At 44.5% G+C, this 21,985-nt stretch overlaps 1 protein-coding gene across 1 annotated transcript; it reads left to right on the plus strand.

Moving 5' to 3' along the window:
- Positions 1–405: 405 nt before the first annotated feature.
- Positions 406–14,162, plus strand: LOC104014260 (T cell immunoglobulin and mucin domain containing 4). The gene is made up of 10 exons (XM_087754184.1): positions 406–536; positions 4,538–4,879; positions 7,004–7,348; positions 8,321–8,410; positions 9,880–9,939; positions 11,562–11,614; positions 12,254–12,338; positions 12,492–12,586; positions 12,818–12,848; positions 13,941–14,162. The coding sequence occupies exons 1-9, from the start codon at positions 488–490 to the stop codon at positions 12,839–12,841; spliced, it is 1,143 nt and encodes a 380-aa protein (XP_087610310.1). The 5' UTR covers positions 406–487; the 3' UTR covers positions 12,842–12,848; positions 13,941–14,162.
- The last annotated feature ends 7,823 nt before the right edge of the window (positions 14,163–21,985 follow it).

Raw genomic sequence — 21,985 nt, forward strand, 5'->3', positions numbered from 1 at the left:
TGCAGCTTTGAACCATTCCCATGTGTCCTATCACTGCATCCCAGGGAGAAGAGCTCAGCACCTCCCTCTCCACGTCCCCTCCTCAGGAAGGTGCAGAGAGCAATGAGGTCACCCCTCAGCCTCCTTTTCTCCAAACTAGACAAATCAGAGTCCTCAGCTGCTCCTCAGGGACGTGCCTTCCAGCCCTTTCACCAGCTTTGTTGGCCTCCTCTGGACGCATTCAAGGACCTTCACATCCTTCTTAAATTGTGGGGCCCAGAACTGCACACAGTGCTCAAGGTGAGGCCGCACCATTGCTAAATGCAGCAGGAGAATCATCTGTTTAGACTGGCTTCTCTCCGGAAGCGTAGGAAAGAAGCAGTTGCGGTACATAAAACCTGGAAATGGAGAAATGAGATTTCAGTGGGGCTCACTCAGCATCTCTGGGAAGCATAAGATCTAGTTTTCTCTCCTTCCACTCACTGCCCTGGAGTCTTCGTCAGCTAAAATGCCCCATTTTGTGCTGTTTCACTGGATTATCATACAGACCTTTATAGGTGAGTCTTCACCTTCTTTTTGTGTGCTTGCTCAGAAAACAAAAATTTTGTAAAATTAAAACCAGTGACACTTGTTTTGTGGAAACAAAATGGTGAAAAAAATGTCATAATTGTATACAGAACTTCAAAAGTTTTCTTAACTTACTGAGTTAATACTGATCAACAATTTTTTTTTTTTTTTTTTACTTTTTAAAAATGTTTGTGGTTTCCTCTGTGTATAGGCTTAGTTACTTCCCCCGTCCCCCCAAATTATCTAATTTCTTTACTACTGTTATATGTGTGCTGCTGGCTTTGCTGCTTCATCTGCCTCTCCACCATGCTACAGTGCTGACACAGCCCAAGCTAGGGAACTGAAATACTGACAGAGTAATGAATACGTGATAAAGAAAGGATTTTCTGAAACTCTGAGGGCTGCCTGCTGCTATGAACTGAGTATGGGAAAGCGCTGCTGGAGATTCCTCTCCTTTTACTCCCAAGTGTTCAGTTCACCCACCTAAAATCTGAATCCTAAAAAAGATAGAAGGCAAAGAAGAGTAACTTGGGAGGCTGGGTTTTGCAAGCGTGGTTGGTATCGGCTACATTTCTACATGTGCATTTAGGCATCAGCAATGCAGTTGTCAAATCGTCTGAGGTGGCTCAGCAATGTGAGTTCACCCACTTTCACTGGGGCATGAGCTCCTAATGGGAGCTTTTAAATCACTTAGGCATTTCAGAAAATTCTGTGTCAGATGACTAAATATTAATTGGCTAACCTCTGCCAGGATGAAATGTTACATAACACATCTACAGCAACTGTGATGTTCTTAAATTGATCTGAAAAGTAGTGGCAAAGTTTGGTCAGCGGCGGGATACAGAGGGGCAAGAGGTGAACCGTGTCCCTTTGAGGCAAGGTAACACAACCTCCACGGTGTCTACTGCTGAAGTGGAGCTTCACTCGCACTTTGCTGTAGCCCAGGGAATTCCATAATATTTTTTGTCTTTTGCCAGTCTCAGGAGAAGAAACAGGAAGGCTCTTTCCTTGCCATATCTTCAGCCTCAAAATAAATTGGAGGTACTCCCCTCCATTTGGTCTAATTTTCAAAAACTTTCTTATACGCAGAGCTACTGAAGGGTGAGAATGGCTTTTTGTTACCTTCTCCTTAACTCATTTCAGCGCTGAGAATGGGTAGTCTTGAGACTCAGGAAACCAGCCGAGTGGGCAGTTAAATGCTTCTTTTCTGTTTATCAGTCATTTTCTCTGCAATTTCATCAGTACAGAAGCTTCAAGAAGAAATAAAAAAAAAAAAGGGTTGACAGGGAAAAGATGCCAAGTGTCTTCTACAAAGAAGGAAAATTATTCCAGAAATAGATCAAGAAAAAAAAATCTTTTTCCACCAGCTGTCTTGGCTGGAGGATGTATGTCTTTGTCCATCCAATGACCAGTCTACAGGAGAGAAGACCGCTACAACAGCAACTATTGGAGTTACAGCTTAATACCAACTGTCACTGAGGATTGGTTCAAGAGAGACTGTATATAAACATGTGTATATCTGTATGATCTGAAAAATTATGAATACCCCTTTCTATTTTGGAAGATGTATTAAAGAGATGGAGTCCATTTTGCCCTCACTTGGATTAAGGACTCAGAGTGGCAAACCTCACTGACTGCAGTGGGACTAGCAAGGTACAGCTGATGCTCAGGGTGCCTTGGGTCAAATCAAGGTGCCTAGGAGGGTCACTGCCACGGACAAGGGTAGGATTCCTCTCACAGTAAGGCTAGGGTGTCACAATCTGAGAAACCTCTTAATTTCAAAGACACGTTCATTCAGTCCTATTTACTATTTCTTTTGGATAATGTGTCCATGGAAGAGGCTGCAGCTGAGAAGGAAGTTAGTTAGTCCTTGCAGAGGTTCATACTGTCAAGTCAAGGCTGTTGCCGTATTGAAGTTTTCCATACCAACCTGCAGTGCAGGCAGATGTTGGCAATATTAGCTTCACATAAATTAAAAGAGGATTTGAAACTGCAAAACCTGTAACTTTCTAGCACCAATACTGGTGGGAAACTGCGCTGGAGACACTCTGGTGCCTTGTCTCTTCCCTCTTCTTCTTTTTATTTATTTATTTATTTACTTATTTATTAAATAAGTCCAGGGCTCTGCTTCTTTCAAAGAGAAGAGCAGGCGAATTTTCTTTTGTCAAAGAGTTACTTAATGAAGCTGCTTTTGTGCTGTGCAAGACTGGGACGAAGTAGGAACAGAAGATGAGCCCATTTCTCCTTAAGCAGTAGTGACCTTAACGTCAGAAACAGTTCAAGCTGGTCTTGGTTTTGCACACCTCTTTGTTGGGGTGACTTGAAAATATGTGTTAACCTGCTCGGTGACTAACCCTCTGCTCCCCTAGGGATACTTTCAAGGTCAACTGGATGAACTGTTTTGTTCTGTCGTCGCAGAAAGAGGCTATTTCCTCTGCTTGTTTTGCTGTAGGAAGGCAAATGAACCTACCCTTTCTAAGGACTAAACCAAGCAGCCATCTTGCAAAGCCTTATCCTGTATTCAGGAATTAATTTTTTTGGCACATCCTACCTTCATTTCACTGCAAAAGCTTCTGCTCTTCACACCGTATTGCATGTTGTTTTGTCTGCCTCTACTCTTTTAGCATTTGGAGCTGTGGAAATCTGAATGAGTTGGCTTATCTTGCCAATGGGATAAGCAATAATGAAGCTGAAATGTCATCCCAATAACAAGTCATGAGGCAGCCTGCCACAGACTAAAACCTCACCTGGGGAATAGTCCATTAAAGACAAAACAAAAGAGACATGGACACAGTTGGAAGCATCTGTTTGCTACCTGGGAGTCATGCCAAAAAGAAAAGGCATTCAAACAGCTGGCAAAATAGAAATGTTTGGCAAGCCAGGGCCAAAGCTGGTGATAATAGCAGCAACTGCTGTAAGTCCTCTTTGGGATAAGCAAGTTGGCCATGAGACATCAGATCTGCGGGATGATCCGCTTGCTGCAGCAGAGGACCAGGTCTGGACGCTCCCCAGGCCCCTCAGTTCCTGCTTCACCGTATGTAAATGATAACACAGGGGAAGAAGGCAACAAGGTAGGAGGACAGGCACAGACTAGGTGAATCTAAACCAGAAAAGATTTGTTCCTGTATGGGAACCTTTTTTGTATAGTGCCTTTCATGAAGAAGAAATCACTTTTAGGGCAATCTGGGAACTGCATAGACAGTTAAGAAGGAACAATACGTAGCAAAGATTCAAACCAGATGCTAAGGTGGGTATTGGCTGTAAACACCAAGTAAAGCTGGTCATTAAGAGTAAGAGCACAAGGAAAGCATGCATATGCTCTTTTTAACATCAGTATAATGCTAGCAGTTAAAGTGTCTATGTGGACAGTGCTCTGCAAGGTAAGTGGGATAGTTGGCAGGGCTTGCTCGGAAACAGAAAAGCAGTGCACTTTCTGAGAACGGGTTCCCATAGACGGATCCCACTGCTCTGTCAGCTTAATTAGGCTCTAATTTCACACATGAATAGGTATTTTGGACCCTGCTTTTGAGACTGTCATTGAAAGGCAACTACAACAGCATTTCCTTTTTGAAGGAGATGATGATGGACTGAGAAAACCAGATGTATTTCACACCAGGTTTCTGAACAACTTTCAGTCTCTTAGAAGAGGAGATGGGATGGGAGCAGAGGTCCCAAATTCCATTTGCAGAGGTCTAGTCTGCGCTCAGGCTGCCAGCGACAGACCTCAGCTTCGCTCACCATGTGTTTGATGTGAGGGATACATTTTGTGAGCAGCCCTCCAGCAGCAAGCCAATGTCTGCAAGATATTGGCTGTTGCCCATAGTGCCCCGGGCCATTAGTTGCCACAGGCTCCAGGGGAAGGCTTGGGGGATCAGCAACTGTGGCCTGCCTGCAGGCAGGAGTGTTTCTTTTCCTGCCTCGTTGTGTTGCATAGGTAGAGTCACGCACTGGAGACTGTCAACACTCATCTTTCCTTGTTCTTCCTTGACAGCGCACACCACATCCGAAGTCATTAGAGGAGTAATAGGGCAACCTGTTCAGTTGCCTTGCTTCTATCAGGTGGCACAACGTAAGGACATCTCCGATATGTGCTGGGGCAGAGGCCCGTGCCCAAATTCGAAGTGCAATAACAAAATTTTGCACACCACTGGGAACAGAGTGACATACAGAAAATCTCAGCGATACAGTCTCCAGGGCTATATTTCCTATGGAGATGTGTCTCTCACGATTGGGGAACTGAAGGCAGAAGATGCAGGTACATACTGCTGCCGCATAGAGATCCCGGGTTGGTTCAACGACATCAAAAAGAACATGCGGCTGGAGGTGGTCAGAGGTGAGTTTGGGGACCTTCATGATACAGCCAGCAGCGAGAAACCTCTCGCTGGATAGGAGTTTAAAATTGGAGTTTATGTGTACTTTTTTATTTGTTGTTTTTCCTAAATTACATAGTTTTCAAGGGATATCTGCAACCAGTTGCCAATTTGAATCACATTCAATGAGCAGTTTTGATGAGAAAATAGTAACTTTTACCGCTTTTTTGCCTTTCAAATGAAATATTTAATTTCTCATTTGTAGTGGGTTGACCTTGGCTGGATGCCAGGTGCCCACCAAAGCCGCCTTATCACTCCCCTCCTCAGAGGGATGGGGAGAGAAAATACAACAAAAGGCTCGTGGGTCAAGATAAGGACAGGGAGAGATCACTCACCAATTACCGTCACAGGCAAAACAGACTCGACTGGGGGAAATCAGCTTAATTTATTACCAATGAAATCAGAGTAGGATAATGAGAAATAAAACCAAATCTTAAAAACACCTTCCTCCACCCCTCCCTTCTTCCCAAGATCAACTTCACTCCTGATTTCTCTCCCTCCTCCCCTCCAGCAGCGCAGGGGGATGGGGAATGGGGGTTGGGGTCAGTTCATCACACCTTGTCTCTGCAGCTCCTTCCTCCGCAGGGGGAGGACTCCTCACACTTGTCCCCTGCTCCAGCATAACTTCCATAACTTCTCCAATGCAAGTCCTTCCTATGGGCTGCAGGTCTTCACGAACTGCTCCAGTGTGGGTGCCCCGTGGGGTCACAAGCCCTGCCAGCAGACCTGCTCCAGGCTGGGCTCCTCTTCCCACAGGGCCACAGGTCCTGCCAGGAGCCTGCTCCAGCGCGAGCTTCTTTGGGCATTCCCCTGTCCTGGCGTGGGGTCCTCCACGGGCTGCAGGTGGATCTCTGCTCCACCATGGACCTCCATGGGCTGCAGGGGACAGCCTGCCTCACCATGGTCTTCACCAAGAGCTGCAGGGGCATCTCTGCTCCGGTGCCTGGAGCACCTCCTCCCCCTCCTTCTGCACTGACCTTGATGTCTGCAGGGCACAGTTTTTTGGTTTTTTTTCCCCCTTCTTAAATACATTATCCCAGAGGCGCTACCACTGTTGCTGATGGGCTTGGCCTTGGCCAGCGGTGGGTCCATCTTGGAGCCGGCTGGCATTGGCTCTCTCGGACATCGGGGAAGCTTCTGGCACCTTCTCACAGAAGCCACCCCTGTAGCCCAGCTGCTACCAAAACCTTGCCACGCAAACCCAATACACTCATTGTGTAGCTATATTTGACGTTTTAAAAGATGATGGAATTTAAAAAGGGATTTATCATTTGAAGAGCCCTTGGAATGAAATTCAGTTTTTCATTTGGGGTTCACACCAACACCAAAAAGGCTTTCATTTGGTTCATGTTATAAGGAGACCCACATGTTTAGAAATTTTTTTCTCAGAGTCTTGAAGGACTTTTTCCCCTACCTATTATTTTGTTGAGCTGCAGGATAAAGTAAGGGTCGTACAAAGTTGAGAAGAGACTGAAAAACATTGAAAAGCACAGAAAAAAAGATGGTACCCATCCTCCATACTGCAGAAAGACAATTTTTTTTCTGACTTTTTTACAGAGTGGTCAGGAGTGCAATTGGTGCTGATGTACACAGCACTCTTGTATGCCTGTTGTAAGCAATATAACAGGAGAGTGGGGGAAAAATCCTGCAATCCCATGTCTATTCCTGAGTTTGAGGGAAACAGGGTTCATAAAAAAGGGCTGGTTGAAAAGATTAGCAAGAAGCTTGTATGTGAAAAACAAGATCTTTTATTTATTTTATTTTTATGAGGACATTGAGAAGCAAAATCACAAAGTTTGCAAGTTTTGGGGTTCTACCACGCAAGGTTCTGGCCGTCCCATTTCTGTAAGAGAGTCGAGGAGGGGGTGTTTGAGACCTATAAAAAAAAAAGAAAAAGCATATCTGTAAATCTAGGAATTGCTCTGGCTGGAGCATGTTTTCTGCTAATTAAACAACCTTTTTAAATAGCGACTCTCCCACCTTCATTCTCAGTATTTTAGCAGCTAGATAATTTTCATTCATTTCCTCAGGGTCGGTTGTGAATGCTCTGGTCTGTCTTTTCTCTTGGCTACGTTTTTTCCATGCAGCCCCTCCAGTGATGACAACCACCATGAGAAAGGCTCCCGTTTCCCCCAAACGTTTTAGAAAAACAACTTTTGCTCCCCAGACAACTTCTGATCATCAAACAACAGCAGAGACTGCTGTCCTCCTGACAACCACCGTCCCCCCAGCAACAACTGCAAGCACCGAGTCTCCAGCAGTGATTACACTGGAGAGCATTGCTCCCCCAACATTTGCTGTGACAGCAAGTGATACTTTTCCAGCAACTATGGTGACCACCAGTGCTCTCCCAGATTTTCCAACTGGGTTCCAAGCAGAAACTGAAGATGATGACATGTTCTGCTCGTCAGAGTCTGTCCCTTTTCCTGAAGGTACAAAGGGTAACCAGCACCAATCCTTTCTTTTTTCTGTAGCAGAGATGGTCTGTGTTAGCCTGACTCTGGCATCACAAAGACTCTCCAGATGATACTTATATTTGTATCTGGGAAGTTTTCTCCGAGATGCCTATAGGTGTGTCTCAGTAGGTTTAAAGAAACACAGGTCAAATGTTGTGGATGATGACAAACTGGGGTGAATGGCCAAAACAGCAGAGGGTCAGGCTTGCATTCAGAGAAGTTTTAACAGGCTGGAGAAATAATGTGACAGAAACCTCAAGAAGTACAACAGAAATAAATGCAAAGTCCTGTACCTGGGACGGAGTAAGAGAAAGTCACTCAACTATGCACCAATTTTTTTCTTGATTTGGGAAAGACGATTGAAATGGTCTGCTGAAAAGGTTGGTTTAGAGCATGTTCTGCTTGAGCAACAAAGTTAGTGAGAATGCAAAACATGCTTAAAATTCAGTACTTACATTGTCATCCCATATCAAGGCTGCTGTTATTATTAATATCTACTTGTCAGAGTGATCTATTGTCATCCTAACCATTCCTAGGTTGCTACTTTATCCACATCAGTGCCTTCTTTTCCACAGAATGATGTCTGCACACAAGGCTGGTTTTTCTACATTTTTTGGGGTCTTCTATCACTTTAAGTTCTTTCTGACCTGAACCTCTGAGGACAGCTTTTCTGTATCATCTCTTGTCTTCCAGCCATAACAAAGTGCCCCAGTTAAACTTGGCAACAATTATTTACATCCACAGCTGAACAGTTCAAACATCTAACTGCTGGCCATGCTAGTAAAGTACATCAGTTATCTGAGTAGGATGAGCTGCAGATGTGAAAACTGAGGTGCAGATTTTCAACTCTTAGTTGCAGATGCAGAACTGTGCAAGCAATTTTGAATGCCATATGAAGACCCTCCTAATCCTTGATCTTTATAAGCATTACTTTTTACTTTGTTTCAGTGACTACTGAATTCCCAAGCACACTTCCGACTGCAGAGGCAACTGAAAGTGCTCACACGTCTCTCATGGTGGAAGACGTGCCAACTGCAGGTGAGTAGGATAACATTGCAAGGTCAGAAGTTGCACGTTCAGAGAAATGAAGAAGTTGTCATAAACAAAGTATTGACTGTTCTTAAGAGTGTACCAAATTTACTGATAGCTATTCATTGCATCTGGAAGTAAGAGGTATCTGGGGTCCACACAGAAGTTGAAATCAGGATGTAACAATAGCTGAGAACAACATGTTTTTAAGCCTCCAAAGGAAGTAGATTTTGACTCACTCACTACTGTCAGGTATCTCAGGTCTGAGAGAAGTTAGGCACTGGTCTTTGTCACCATCCAAGCTGAATTCTCAGATATCCGATTTGTCATCACTGTGAGTTCACTGAGCTTTCCATTTTAAATCCTCCCTGAGTGTTGTGAGCTTCGAACCTCACTGAATGTATTCAGCCAGATGTGGCTGCAGGCTCAACTCTCCAGTGTTCAACGTGTGTCCTTGGTCATTATGGAAAGCAGCAGGCAATTACCACAACTATCAGTCATTCCTTCAAGAGAAAAGGAATTGGTATACAAGATCATACCATATCTGAGAAATGAACAAACTTACGTGAAGTTTTCCCTTTATGTCTCTCAGTCAAGTATAAAAATAGAATGGTGCAAGTTATCCAGATGTGATAGTCTGCCCACCAGATGCCCTCAAATGAGGACTTAGGAAAGCTAAAATTCAAGGATGACATTGAATATTTGGCTCTTAAGAGAGTCCTTTTAGTTTCAACTAGTGCCAAGAATCTCTTCATTCTTAAAAACACAGTGTTTGATTTTCGCAGGTCTTCCTTTGAGACTTACAGCAGAAATAGAGTTTAGGAAACTGTTCCTTAATGCCCCTGGAGAGGACTCACAGAAGAGACTAAACTGGTCTCTTGAGCATTTGTGAGGGTTTCTCACCCCTGTCTCACTTGTCATCTTTCTGATATAGTTCTGGATAATCCCTATATTCTGCCATTGTAAATAGCAAGTTTTGCAAAGGCTCTTACCTCTGGGATTCTGGGGGCAACTTCAGTTGTGACTGTGGCCTAGAAAGAGCCACCACAAGAGCAATAACAACAGAAAACCTACCGTGCTTATGTGAGTCATGTACACTCCCACCTATGCAAAAACTTGTGTCATGCGATTTCCGAGAGCCAAACCGTCATAATGTGTGAAAATGTTGCAGCATAATTGAGCACTGCCTCCAAGAGCCATAAGCCAAGTTAAGTTCTTGACTCAGTCTCCTTTTACTCTGTGAGATAATGCACTAAATGGACCAACTTCAGCCTTATTGTAATGTAAGGGAAGGCTAACTTGTTGCTGAACTCTGTATTGATGATAGCACAGTACCTGGGAGAGAAACCCATGGTTGAGAAAGCCCTCCATCTCCAAGCACAATTCTTGCCATATGGGTTGGGTTTGCTGGGGCGGTTGGTTCCTGCTGACCAGGCTCTGATTTAGTTTTTCTTCTGTCTTCACTTGCTTTCCCCCAGCAACAACCCCGCCAGCGCCACCCATGCTTCAGACCCCGAAGAGAACCTTTGTTCCTTCAGGTATGGAAAGTAAGCAGCAATAGTTGTTCCCATCAGCCAGGCTGCAGCACGCTGCCAGAAAGTTTAATTTTGACTTGTGGGACGTGCGTGTCAGAGATATGCGCTTCTTGTGTATTTGGGGGTAGTTCTGCTGAACTACAGTTCTCTCTTCTGAGGGAAGGAAAGAGGGGTGTCATAAAACAGGCGTATGGCAAAATGCAGTGTTCGCGTATCCCTGGGATTTTTAGCACTTGCTAGGGTTTTATTACCTATATTTGTTTAGCTGCGGTGCTTATTAGCCATAATCTCTTTTCTACTCCAGTGCAAATTTCTAGCTACAGTTGCATGCATATGAGCTACCTGTGCCCTGTGCATGTCTATGATAAAATGAAAGCACATTATTTGGTACATGGAGACAAATCAACTCAGCTCTCACAGAAAGCTGATCAGAACTGAGAAATCTGGGGGAGATCAGGTTATTCACTGCATACTCTGAAAAACTGAAAAAAAAGAAAAAAAGTTATTTTTTTTCTACTGGGATTCTTTGTGACCATCTGATCCCCCCCATCACCACGTGACATTCTGGGTGTCTCATGCATATAAAATTTCCTTTCGCTGTGGTTTTGGGCACTGCAAGCGTGTTATATATATGTGCCTTGACGAATGACTCATCTGGTCCCTGGTACTTTTTGCTCAGATGGTTGTTCTCTCGTCAAAACTCAGAAAGCACTACTCATCACAGTCTTTCTATACATTTAGGCATGACCTAAGGCATAGGAGCTTTCCTGTCATAGATGTAAGCTGAGGTTTTGTTTCACTAAGCTGAGTGACTCCTCTGTTTTTAAGATGCTTCTTAATACTGGGCACTTTCTGTGACAGATCAAGTGCTCCAAATACTTAAATACTTCAGTACTTTGTAGCATGAAGTCACGACACACCAAGGCCCAATCCTAGATTAACTTTTTGTGACTTCCAATTAACTAGCAAAAGTAAGAGAACAGGCTTATAGGATAACAGCAGAAAAGTTTGCCCCAAGAGTTCTTGAGCATTCATTTACTTCATCCCTATTTCCAAAGCTTAGAAAACTAGAACTGAATTATTCTTAATATCCCTGGATAGAAAAAAAAAAGCATCATCTTCATAGAGCTTTCTTAAATCTGTGGTAAAAGTTATCTGAACGTAGAGATGTTTCTTGTGGTTTGCAGTACTAATACAGCTTTCAAAAACTGCAATCACACATAAGTCTGATCACAACTAAACTGAGGCAGTTCCTCCACTTAGACTTGCACCTTGTTTACTACCTCTGCTCACTACGACATCTTGTCATGCTTACAGAAGTGAAAACTCCTTCACAGCAGACAAGTTTCTACTGTCTTGCTTCATGGGCTGTCCCTGGGAAGGCTCCTCTTTCCTTAATGAAGACTGACATTTCGCAATGACTGCCTGATATACCATTTGTGGTGGAAACAGATTGTTCCCTTTTGGTTGCAAGGCGCTTTATTTCTCCTGCTCAGGGCCAGATTTTACCCTCCTCATTCCCTGAGAGTTCATTACTCCTTGACTAAAGCAGTGACAACCACAGTGGCCCTCACTCCTTCAGGTGACTGTGCCAGTAATAATTTCAATATCTCTCTTATTTTCAGGGAGTGCAGCAAGTTCAGACAGCAAGGCTGAGAAACAAGATAATGAAGATATGGTAAGACTTCCTCTAAATTTCAATAATGTTTAACTAGAAGCCAGAAGGACAGCAGGACATGCTAGTGATTTTCAATGTGTTCATACTAAAGGAACAGTGTTTGCAAACAGTAGCTTGAACTTTTGTTTAGAAGCTCAGGAACCATCTCTTCATCTTTCCAGTGGATAGAGCCAAAGTCTGTGGCCATCCCGTCTGGCTTGGACACTTCAGAAAAAACTCATCCCCCTGGTACCCTGTAAGAGAGGCAGAGGTAGCATCCTCGGGGTGTGACCAGGGAAAAGGCAACTTAGGAGGGTCGATACGCTTCCCTGTCTCTAAGTGAGAGAAGAATGAGGGTGACTAAGCTCCTACTTTAGACACCTTATTAAGAAGTTCATGTTAAGTGGGATGAATCTAGGCTCAAATGCTTCAGAAGAAGATTTATTAAATGCTTAACAGGTAATTCATGTTGTTTATCATGATCAAGCTGATGTGTCTTCTCCATATTTTGTACAGGCAAGCCCAGAAAAGCATTGCAAACTCCAGCCCAATGCAGATATTTCAGAGCTCTTAGCCACCAGGGCAAGTCGCTCCTGTGTGAATAGGTCTGAAGTAAACATGCTTCTAAAGTCTTTTCAGTTTTTCTCTTCTCCCTTCCAGTTTCCCAGCTATGCCATTCTCATTGCCTGTCTCCTAGCGGTGCCCATTCTTCTCATATCGATACCCTTGCTGTTGTTTTGGAAACGTAAGTATTCCTAAGCACATAATTGATCAATGTTTCTGATGCTGGACTGGTGCAGATGTCCTTCTGTATCTCTGGTTAATCTTCTGGTAAATCTGCCATGGCCCCTGTGACAGCACTCTGTTCATTTTATTGGGGTTGCTGTCCTTACTCCAGGGCTGCGTCACCACGAGGAGACCAGGGAGCATGAGTTGGTGGGGATGCAGCAGGAGGAAGCCTGTGCAAAGAACCTATTCACTCACTTGTTGCAGGTCTGACTCCTCTTGTTGGCTCTTGCTTTATAGTAAAGTGGTCCCGTAGTTTCCTGGAATTGCTCCTGACAGACATTGGTGTAACTTAAATCAGAATGAGAGCCTTTCTTTCCTGCTTAGCCCACAGAAATTTTGCAACTTGCTGTCTTTTCTTCTGAACTCATTTGACGGATTCATTAGAATTATAGATTTCTTTTTGCCATTGTGACATTAATATTATTTTGCTTCTAGGTAGACACACAAAGAAGTTTATAATAAAAAGGTAATCCATTTTGTAATTTCCTATTAAAAGTTCCAATGTAATTTTTCTTAGAGGCAGGAAGGTATTTGCCACTGATTGTAATGGGTGTAGTATTGGCTTGTGGTGCTGACTACCCAAGTTGTACTATGAGCAAGCTTCAGATAACTTCACCCCAGAAAATCAAACAATGGATCCTGGATACTGCTTCTATGTAGCAATGAACAGACATCCAGAGCACTGGAGAACTTCAGCAACTGGTACTTACTGTTACGTAGCGATCTCAGCTTAAGGAAATACCTCATCTGCTTTATCCTTTGATCAAATACCAGGACATGACCCTGGTGGGGTTCTTTTAAAGAAATGTAGAGATAAATGGTTATGATGATCAACCGGCAAAATGATTGCTCAGAAAGGGATCAGGGGTTTATGGACAGTCCTCCATGGAGTGGTAATTCATGCCAATACACAACAAATGGGCCCCACGAAGGGCACACTGCAGCAGTGTGGCAAACCAAGCTTTCCACCACTAGGTAACTCTTGCAGCTCTCATGGGGCCACTGCACCCTCTCACACACTCCTTGGGTCACATTGAAGTATCTATCTGAGGTGATCATTGAGATGATAAATTTGAGGCAGATATGAAATATATATGGTTAATTACCCTGTGCAGGTGTAACTGATAAGTTCATGTCTTCTGGCTTATCTTGAAAAAAGGATTTTCTCTAGACAAACCCCAGGGTAGTCCAGTGAAGTATCATCCCTTTGCCAAAGACCAATAATCTTTCAATGGTAGATGGTCCCCCACTGCATACTCTACCTAGGAGATAAGGATTGGGGGCCAAGGAGGGACTCTTTTCTGAATCCCATGGTGATTACCCTACAGCTGTCATTATAAGGTCTGAACAGTGCTTTCCTATCCATTAGAAGAATGCAAGCAAGGTAAACACTTCTCTGGTGTAAAAAGTATGCATTGCACCATTGAAACCAGTGGACTCGGTAGCTTCTGGTCTCCATTTCAATGGGAATTTGCTGACGTTACAAATAAGAAAGGATGCTCTGAAGCAGCAAAGTGCTTTTGCCCCATCTTATAGTGATCTATGCTTCTCACTACAGCCTTGGACCAGTGGAAGACCCTGAAAAAGCTTTCAGTGGCGCTGAAGGAGAAACCAGCATTTTTTCCCTGTGAAAAGCTCCTACATCATGTGTAGGTGCCATGGAAAATAAAAAAGGCGTGTTTCATGCTGCATTGAGAGATGCTTATGAGCCCTCAAAATATCAATGGGTGTAAACCGAAGGCCAAAGCTTCAACTGTGAAAATTTAAAATCTTTGTGCAAATTCCGCCATGTCACCTTTAAAACTCATTGCATAAAGAAGCTTGTTTGAGAAGGTGCTTTATGCATTATTCATAGGTGTTTCTGGTATCTGCCGCCTTAGTAACACCATGTTACAGAATTGAATTTGTTTTTCTCCATTTTTACTAATGCTCTTCCTTGAATACAACTTATGCTGTGAGGAACAGAAAAGAGAAGAAATAACATGCAATGCTGCCTAACTTCAAATTGCCAAAAAAAAAAAGAAAAAAAAATCACCAGATACAGTTCTTATTGCTTTTATGTAATCAAGAGAAAAATTAAGCCACAAGAATGCTGCGAGTATAAATCAAAAATGCAGATGACTTAAAGGCCACCAACACTGCCTGTGATTCAGCATGTTTGAATGACCCTTGGAGACTATGTTAATAAAATTTGTAATTTACCGCTAGCAATTGTATTTTTTTATGCCAAATCCTAAGGCATTTGAACAGGAGTTAGTTTTTCCCCAGTTGTTGAAATGACTGGTGTGATGTCTCAGCTCTCCAAAGAAGTACTGCAGCATTTCCAGAGGTGGGAAAATGCCCAGAAGACCAACCTGCAGGGAAATTCTTCTGTCCTGCCCCCACAAACCCTCATACCACTCATTTGTAAATCCATGTCTCCCCCATCACTGTGCATAGGGAATCCCCCGTCATTTGTTTGGAGTTGCATGTTGGTCCTCACGACAACGAGCTGCAAAAACCAGCAGCTCTGGTGGTGGAGCTCGCTTGGCGATGCAGACCTGCACCGTGCAGCCCCAGGGTGCTTCACTTAGGACCCCAGTGCCCAGGCACGGGGTAGCGTAGTGCCATCTGGCTGGGTTTTGTATGGATGTGTCTGGGGTGCCCAGTCCCACCAGTGCTGCTCGTTTGTCTTTTAGAGAAGTTGCAGGTGAGAAGCACAACGCAGAGCACAGCTACATCTTGGAAACTTGGTCGTCCCATCAGGTGCCTGTGAGAGGTGGGTGAAGCCATCTCAGTGTTTCTGAGCAGCATAAGCAAAAATCCTGTGATCGCCATGGAAAGGCTCTGAGGACACTAAAAACAGTGATGAAGAAGAGATGAAGGGTGACATTCACCTTCTGCTGCTTCTAGTGGGACAGAAGGGCTGAGGGGCAGAACATTGCTGCTGCTAGGGTCAGAAATTGTCCCCAGTCCTTCTCTGCAACAAACTGCCCCCACGCTCTGACCACGCTCAGGGACACCGGCAGGACCTGCCATCCCTGTTCCCAGGACTTCGGTGTGGCAGAGCTGGCAAGCAGGCTGTGGCTGTTGAGCTGCTCAGACATATCCCTGTGTTGTGCTTAGAGCTGACCCTGAGGATGGGACGGTTTGGACACTGCGGGCTGCATGGGCATATGTGTGGTTAGGATAGTCTGGACCTTGGCTTAACCCCGCGGTGTCTGAGCAGGAGGCAGGGCTGCCGACAGCACAGAACAGCCCAGGGAAGTCTGAAATCATCCCCGTTATCCTCAAGCCCTGTAAAAACTGCCTCTCATTTGGCCGTAATGGTAGCTCTGCAGCACTAACCTTACCTCTAGTCAGCTGGGAAAACTAGAGCCTTCGGGTGGCTGCGGGGCAGATTGGCAGCGCATGGCACAGCAAAGCCTGTCATTTCAGCATGCTAGTCGCACCCTTTCTGAGGGTGCTCTTGCTTGTGTTTCAGCTGGGTTAAGATTTAGGCTTTGAAGAACAGACTACGTTGGTAACCAGCCTGGGGGCATCAGTGCAGTGGGACTGGCCATGGAGGCTGGGGGATCATCCATGGGATATGCTGCAGACCTTTTGTGTATATGTCATTGGGGTCCTCACCAACTCTGCTACAGTGGCTATGGGAATGGCATGGGAGAAGGTTCAAATCCATGACACCATTTGTTACCTCCATTGCCTGGAGTTCACCAGTCCCTGCTATGGCAACTCTAGGCAACGACAACTTGAAGTAAGAGCACATTGTGGGAACAGCATTTGATCAGAAGAAAACATCGTGTGGCAGATCTGGACTTCCCCACTAGTCATGCTCAGGGCTGTGGTGAGACTTTTTGACTCTACAGCATCTTCTCACAGGCCATGAGTTAGGGGGAGGCAGCGGAGGTTCCTCTTTGGGGTCCCTCTCGGTCTCTCCTGGGTTCAGCACCCTGCTGCGTGCCCTGGTTTGGCTGTGTGCCCTGGTTTGGCCACGCTGTGGGAGTTCCTGAACAGAGGATGTGGCCTGCAGGCTCTCAGGTTGGGTTTGCTCAGCTGAGACCTGTGTCTGTCCCACACTAGTTAATACAGCTGCTGCTACCCCAACACACAGCAAGTGCTGAGCCTGAGGGCCTGGTGCCCAACACTGCTTCTAGGCATGAATCCCCCACAAATCTGTAAGGAATAAAAGGGGAAAAAATCCCCAAACGGTTTTGATGTACTCCTTTAAAAATAAAAAGGATTTTTTTTTTTGCTTTCCCCCCTCCCCCCAAGTAAACCTGCTAATTAAGCCAGCAACACCTTCATTGCAACTTCCAATGGGCAGGGCTGGGCCAATCCTTTTGCTCTTATTAATTAGCTCTGCATTAATGACTTCTTTAGAGCAGGGCTGGCTCTTTCTGGGGAAGGTTCTAGCACATTAGCTATGGTGTTGGCTGGACTTGAAGGCCCTGCTTTGGGGAGCTGCACAAAGGCAGAAGAAATAGGAGCCAACAAAGTGAGTTTGATCTGATCAGCCATGTGGAAACGCAGCCGAAGAATGCTGTAGGGAAGCTGTAAGTGTAACTTATGTCGCTGAGCATTTTTATTTATCTTTTTATCCACCCCAATTACTGAGGCAGAGGTGGCAATTGGAAGCAAGGAATCTGGGAGGGTTACATTTAAATGAAAATACATTGAAGTAATTTCTGAGGAACTGACCCTGGCTGTCAGTATGTTCAGTGAAAGGTTAAAGGGAGCCTTTTAAAAAGTAGCTGGAGGAAAAAGAGATGCTGTTTTTCAAAAGCAACAGAAGCCCCAGAATGCAGTTTCTGCATCTAGTGAAGAAAAACTATATGAAAGAAGCAGGCTTTTAGAAAGAGAAGACTGTCAGAGGGTATGTCATTGGCATCTGGAAATGTTAGTCTGTCTTTATTTTTAAGACTTTTACCTTGGAAGGCAAAGAAGTGCACTTGAGTAAACATAAAGCACTGCAGCCAAGAAAATGCTCAGGTAAGCAGCTTAAGATGACACACAGGGTATAAGTTGCAAAGCCCTGCAGGGGACAGTGCTTCAGACTGGGAAAACTTTGGCAAAAGGCAGCCTGGCCCCCGGCAGTGCTGCGAGGCTAACGCTGTTGTGTTGTGGGGTGCAGATTTCCTCGAGAGTTGCTTTGCTACAATTTGTTGCTGCCCATTGAACTCTCTGAAGCAGGTCTGCCTGCAAAGTCTGCCCACGTGCACCTTCACCCTGGCCTCCCGTACCTCCCAGAGACCTGCCAACAAGCAAAACCATTTGCTTTAAAACTGCCGTGCATTTCCCCAAAACTCCAGTCCCCCCAGACCTTGCCTCCCACCACCTCTCAAACTGCCAACCACTAAGACCTGAAATCATTCAGGTTTAACATTTCTCCCCTGTGCTCTGAGCTGGAGTTATTGCAGCGTTTATGGGCTTGCACTGGGAGCCTGTGGCTAGAGTGAAGCAGGTTTTAATTTGTCTAGAGTCCATGTCAAGCCTAAATGGTGTTATATCTGGGGAGTCTGGCTCTGCTCCATGGAGCAAGGTGGTTAATTAATGAAGGATTTATCTTTTGGTGCAAGTAATAATTTTCACTGGATCCCAGTACTTTGTGGACAATTGTCTGTATCAAAATGACCGATTAAATCAGGTAAAGGAGGTCTGACGTGAAGAGATAATGACTGAACTACCCGATTAGTATGGAGGAGGTACAAAAAAGCAATTAAAAAGGGAGATCTGAATATACTGGGACATGGGGTTGGCTAATGAGAAAACAGGAGGAAATACTGAAAAAAAGGCAAGCGCTGAGTTAGGAATACAAATCCTTTAAAGAGAAACGAGAGGAATGAGTTAAATATCATTTTGAGATTAATAAGAGACCTCTCTTAATAGACTTTATTGGAGCTGACTGCTCTGATGGTCCCTTTCCATCTCAGCAGCACATTTCATTATGTTTCCAGGTTTGTTTCTTAGCCTTAATGTGCTTTTCTAGGCATTTTTTAAGGTTAATATAAATAAATCTCTGGGTTCCAAAGGTGGAATCTAATTGGAGCTTAAGAAAGAGCAAGCAGAAGGGAAGAATGTGGCTGAGTACATAGGAAATTAGAAATAAGAATAAATAGCATCATGGGACTTGGGGAAAGAACAGAGATAACCGCACAGTGTGAGATGAATGCATGAAAAAGTGGAAAATTTTAGCCTGGTAGAAAGAGGAAATGGGACGTGTTGCCGCAGACGTGACAGCAGATGGCAAAATTGAGCTACAGAGACAGAGCAGAGAACCAGCTGGAGAGATGAGAAGCAGCTGTAAAGGTCATTCAGATTTGCTGCCACCAAGCAGAATAAATGCAGCCTTCTCCAGTCGCGATGGAGGTCCCGGCTGGGAGCTCAGCTCATGGCTGGCTCCAAGGCTTGCTTTTGGCATGCTTGGCCTGGGCTCCGGCTTACGTGTCCTCTAGCAACGCAATTTCCTGTAAGTCTCTAACACCCTGGTTTTCTTGTGCTCCTGAGGCCATGGTGGCCATGCACTGCTTGGTTTCCGCTTCCCACTGATCTCTAACCGCAGCTGGGAGCAGTGTGGCTTTGGCTTCTCTTGCTAATTTAAAACATAAAACCCAAAACTCAGCAACTCCTGCAATCACACTGTGGTAGCAGTAACCTGGCAAAAGAAACATCAGCCTCTAACCATCCCATAGTTCATCTCAGCGTCCACTCCCTCCTGCTATCAAGCACATGAGATAGGGTGGTGGTCTTGGCAAGGGGCTGTCCAACTGATCACTTTGGGGAGTGCTCAGAACTAAGAGGAACACTGAGATTAGAGTGGGGCTTCCTACAGAGAACCCTTTGGTAGGAAGGCTCGTCTCCTTACCCCATGGTAACCTCAGCTTAAGAGCTCCCAGTGGTTTGAAGCTGAGGTAGGAGACCACAAGGACACTGGGAAGATGGGTGCAAACTGGAGTGTGCAAAAACTGTTGGAAGGATTGGGGAGGAGGGTGTTGGGAAACAATCTTTGGTATAAGCTCATTGACTTTCTTTAGAATTTCAAGCACTGAGCCTGCTCCAAGGGGAAGGAAAATCCACCACTTCCCAAAATGGCCCCCCGCCCCCCCCCCCCCCCCCCCCCAAGAAGGAAAGAAACTGTATGTTCTACTATTTAAAAAATTCAGATTTTTTTTTTAATAGGGTTTTGGGTGTGGTTGTTTTTTTTTTTTCCTAATAGCTAGGAAGAGAGCGTAGGGTAGTTAATCCAAACCAGCGAACAAGTCCTGTCTATAGTTATGTTTTCTAAAACAAAAAATACTAAGGCCTGGCTCTCCTCTCTCATGTACTGGTGTATGGTCTGTAGTTCTGCTGATGTTAGTGAACCTTGAATCCTTGAAAGTAACCTCTTTTCATGCTTAGATGTACATCTGATGAAGATTCATGGCTTCAAAGTTGCTCTCAAGCACCAGAGCTGGTGTGATTCTTAACTAAGCCATCCAGTAGTTAATAAACATCACACAATCATCTGCATATTTAATGCAGGGCAGAGAATTTTATGGAGAAATCTATAGCTTTTAATCCAGTGATGAATCATTTATGGGATTTTGGATTATTCACTTTGCACTGAATTAAGTTGTCTCTCTTCCACAAAGCAAGACCCCCCTGACATGATCTGCATCACAGACCAGGCTGCACAGTGATGTATGTTGCTGGGATTAATTATTTATTGGACGTTTTAGACCACTTGCCCAGCAGTGAACTAAGCCAGTTAATTTTAAATCTGTTCATATCCATTCCTAAGTACACAAAAAGGATTTTATGTACATGAAATTCATCTCTCCTTCCTCCCTCTCCCTCCAGTGCACTAGTGAATTATCCATGAAGTTTGGGTTGGGTTAGTTTTGGATGCAAATTTTCCCTTAGGGGATGCAGTGATGGCGTCCTGGTGTGAGGAACTGTTTGTCCAAGCCATTTTTGGACCTGGTGTGCAGGTGTTTGTGTGAACCCTTCAGCTCTCAGTTGTGTCCTACTTTAAAAACTGTGGAAATGAAATGATTGTCATTTCTTAGCTTGTAACGCACATGGTATAGTCCTCTAAAGCCCAAGGGAGCCGTACAGACAGCTTATCAATGGACCTTAGTATGGGGAGTGGGGAAACTCCTGTAGGCTGTAATGATCCAGCGCTGATTTTTTGTTGTTGTTGTTGTTTTAATTTCAACCTGCAAGGCCCAGCCCATGCCAGGGCAGAGCTTTCCAAGGGCTTTCCTGTGAGCTCTGCTTCAAGGACAAGGGGAAATCAGTCTCTCAATGGAGCAGTGAGTCAATGCTGCTTTTGAATTCTGGTTGGTGTTTTATGCCCTTGGTCCATTATCTAATGGAGAAAATGATGAGGTAATTATGGAAATACACAAATTGCAACCTCATGAATACCAAAGAAATTCGTGATGATCCATGCTAAAAGAATGCATAAAAATGCAAATCTTTTGTAAATGGGGAGCAATAAATCTTGTTAATGTTAATAACTTAGAGCATTTAATTGCATCAGGTCTGGATGAATTCTAAGCAACGCCCTCTGAAGAGAGGTTTTTAAGACTCTCCTGTGAACTGTGCACCATGAGGTCAAGGGGAGCTCTCACTTGGATCCACTTGGTGTGTGGTTACCTTTGGCCCCCTCCATAGTCAAGGGAGTGAGGATGGGACTGGTCCAGAAGGTGACCCAGCCCACCCAAGGGAAAGTGGGAGATGCCCTTGTGTGGGAGAACTTCAGAAGTCAGTTGGGTGTTGCTAACTATGTGTAAGATCGTGGACTCATGTCATAGGGACTCACAATACGAGGCTTTGTGTCTGCTGTGTGGCTTGGACAGTACAGTTAGGTTATATAACACTGATGGGGAAAACATCCTGGATGTATAAAACCTCATAGCCTTGTTAGCTGGGGAGTGTGGCTGTCTCTGAAGTTAATAAGAGTGGATTGTCTCTGAGGTGGGATCAGGTCTCCATCTTCTTCTCTAGGACAGGATATCTGTGTCATTCTAGCTTTTTACAAGTAATTTTTTCCCCAGTTGCATCATTAATAGTTAAGAGTATGTAGTAGGTTACCAAGTAAAGAGCTCTAGTAAAGTGCATCACGTTGTCTCTGCAGAAAGCTAGCTTATCAGCTGTGGGCAAAGATGTCATCAACCTGCTGAGTTATGCCAGTTTTCTCAGTCTACCGGTACTTCTGGCAAGCTTGTTCCACGTTGGGGCTCCAGTGTTAATGGTCATGCTCTGGACACTATCCGTATCATTGATCTGAGCATCTCTACAGGCTCTGTGGTGGCTGTATCACAGCACAGAGGAGATGGTAGAGAACTGTCCCGCAGAGGATTTGAAACTTGCAGAAGGCCATTAAATGAATCAGTCATAAAACTGGAATGAGAGGCCATGGACTGTGAATTTCAGTGCTGTTTCTGAGCAACCTGATCCCTCCTTCTTTCTCTAGGTTGCTTAGTTTACAATGCTGGGGAATGTGTTCGTCCTTCCTGAGTGATTTACTAGTACCATAACTGCATCTTCAACATGGGTATGGGGAACACAAAGGCCACAGCTGAGTGACCTGGAGATACGGATAAGTGATGACTAAGTGCCTCTGCTTTTCCAGGGAGC

The sequence above is a fragment of the Nipponia nippon genome, unplaced genomic scaffold (assembly GCF_047370975.1).
Source record: "Nipponia nippon isolate SJK-2023a ecotype South Korea unplaced genomic scaffold, ASM4737097v1 scaffold_17, whole genome shotgun sequence".
NCBI classification, from domain to species: domain Eukaryota; kingdom Metazoa; phylum Chordata; class Aves; order Pelecaniformes; family Threskiornithidae; genus Nipponia; species Nipponia nippon.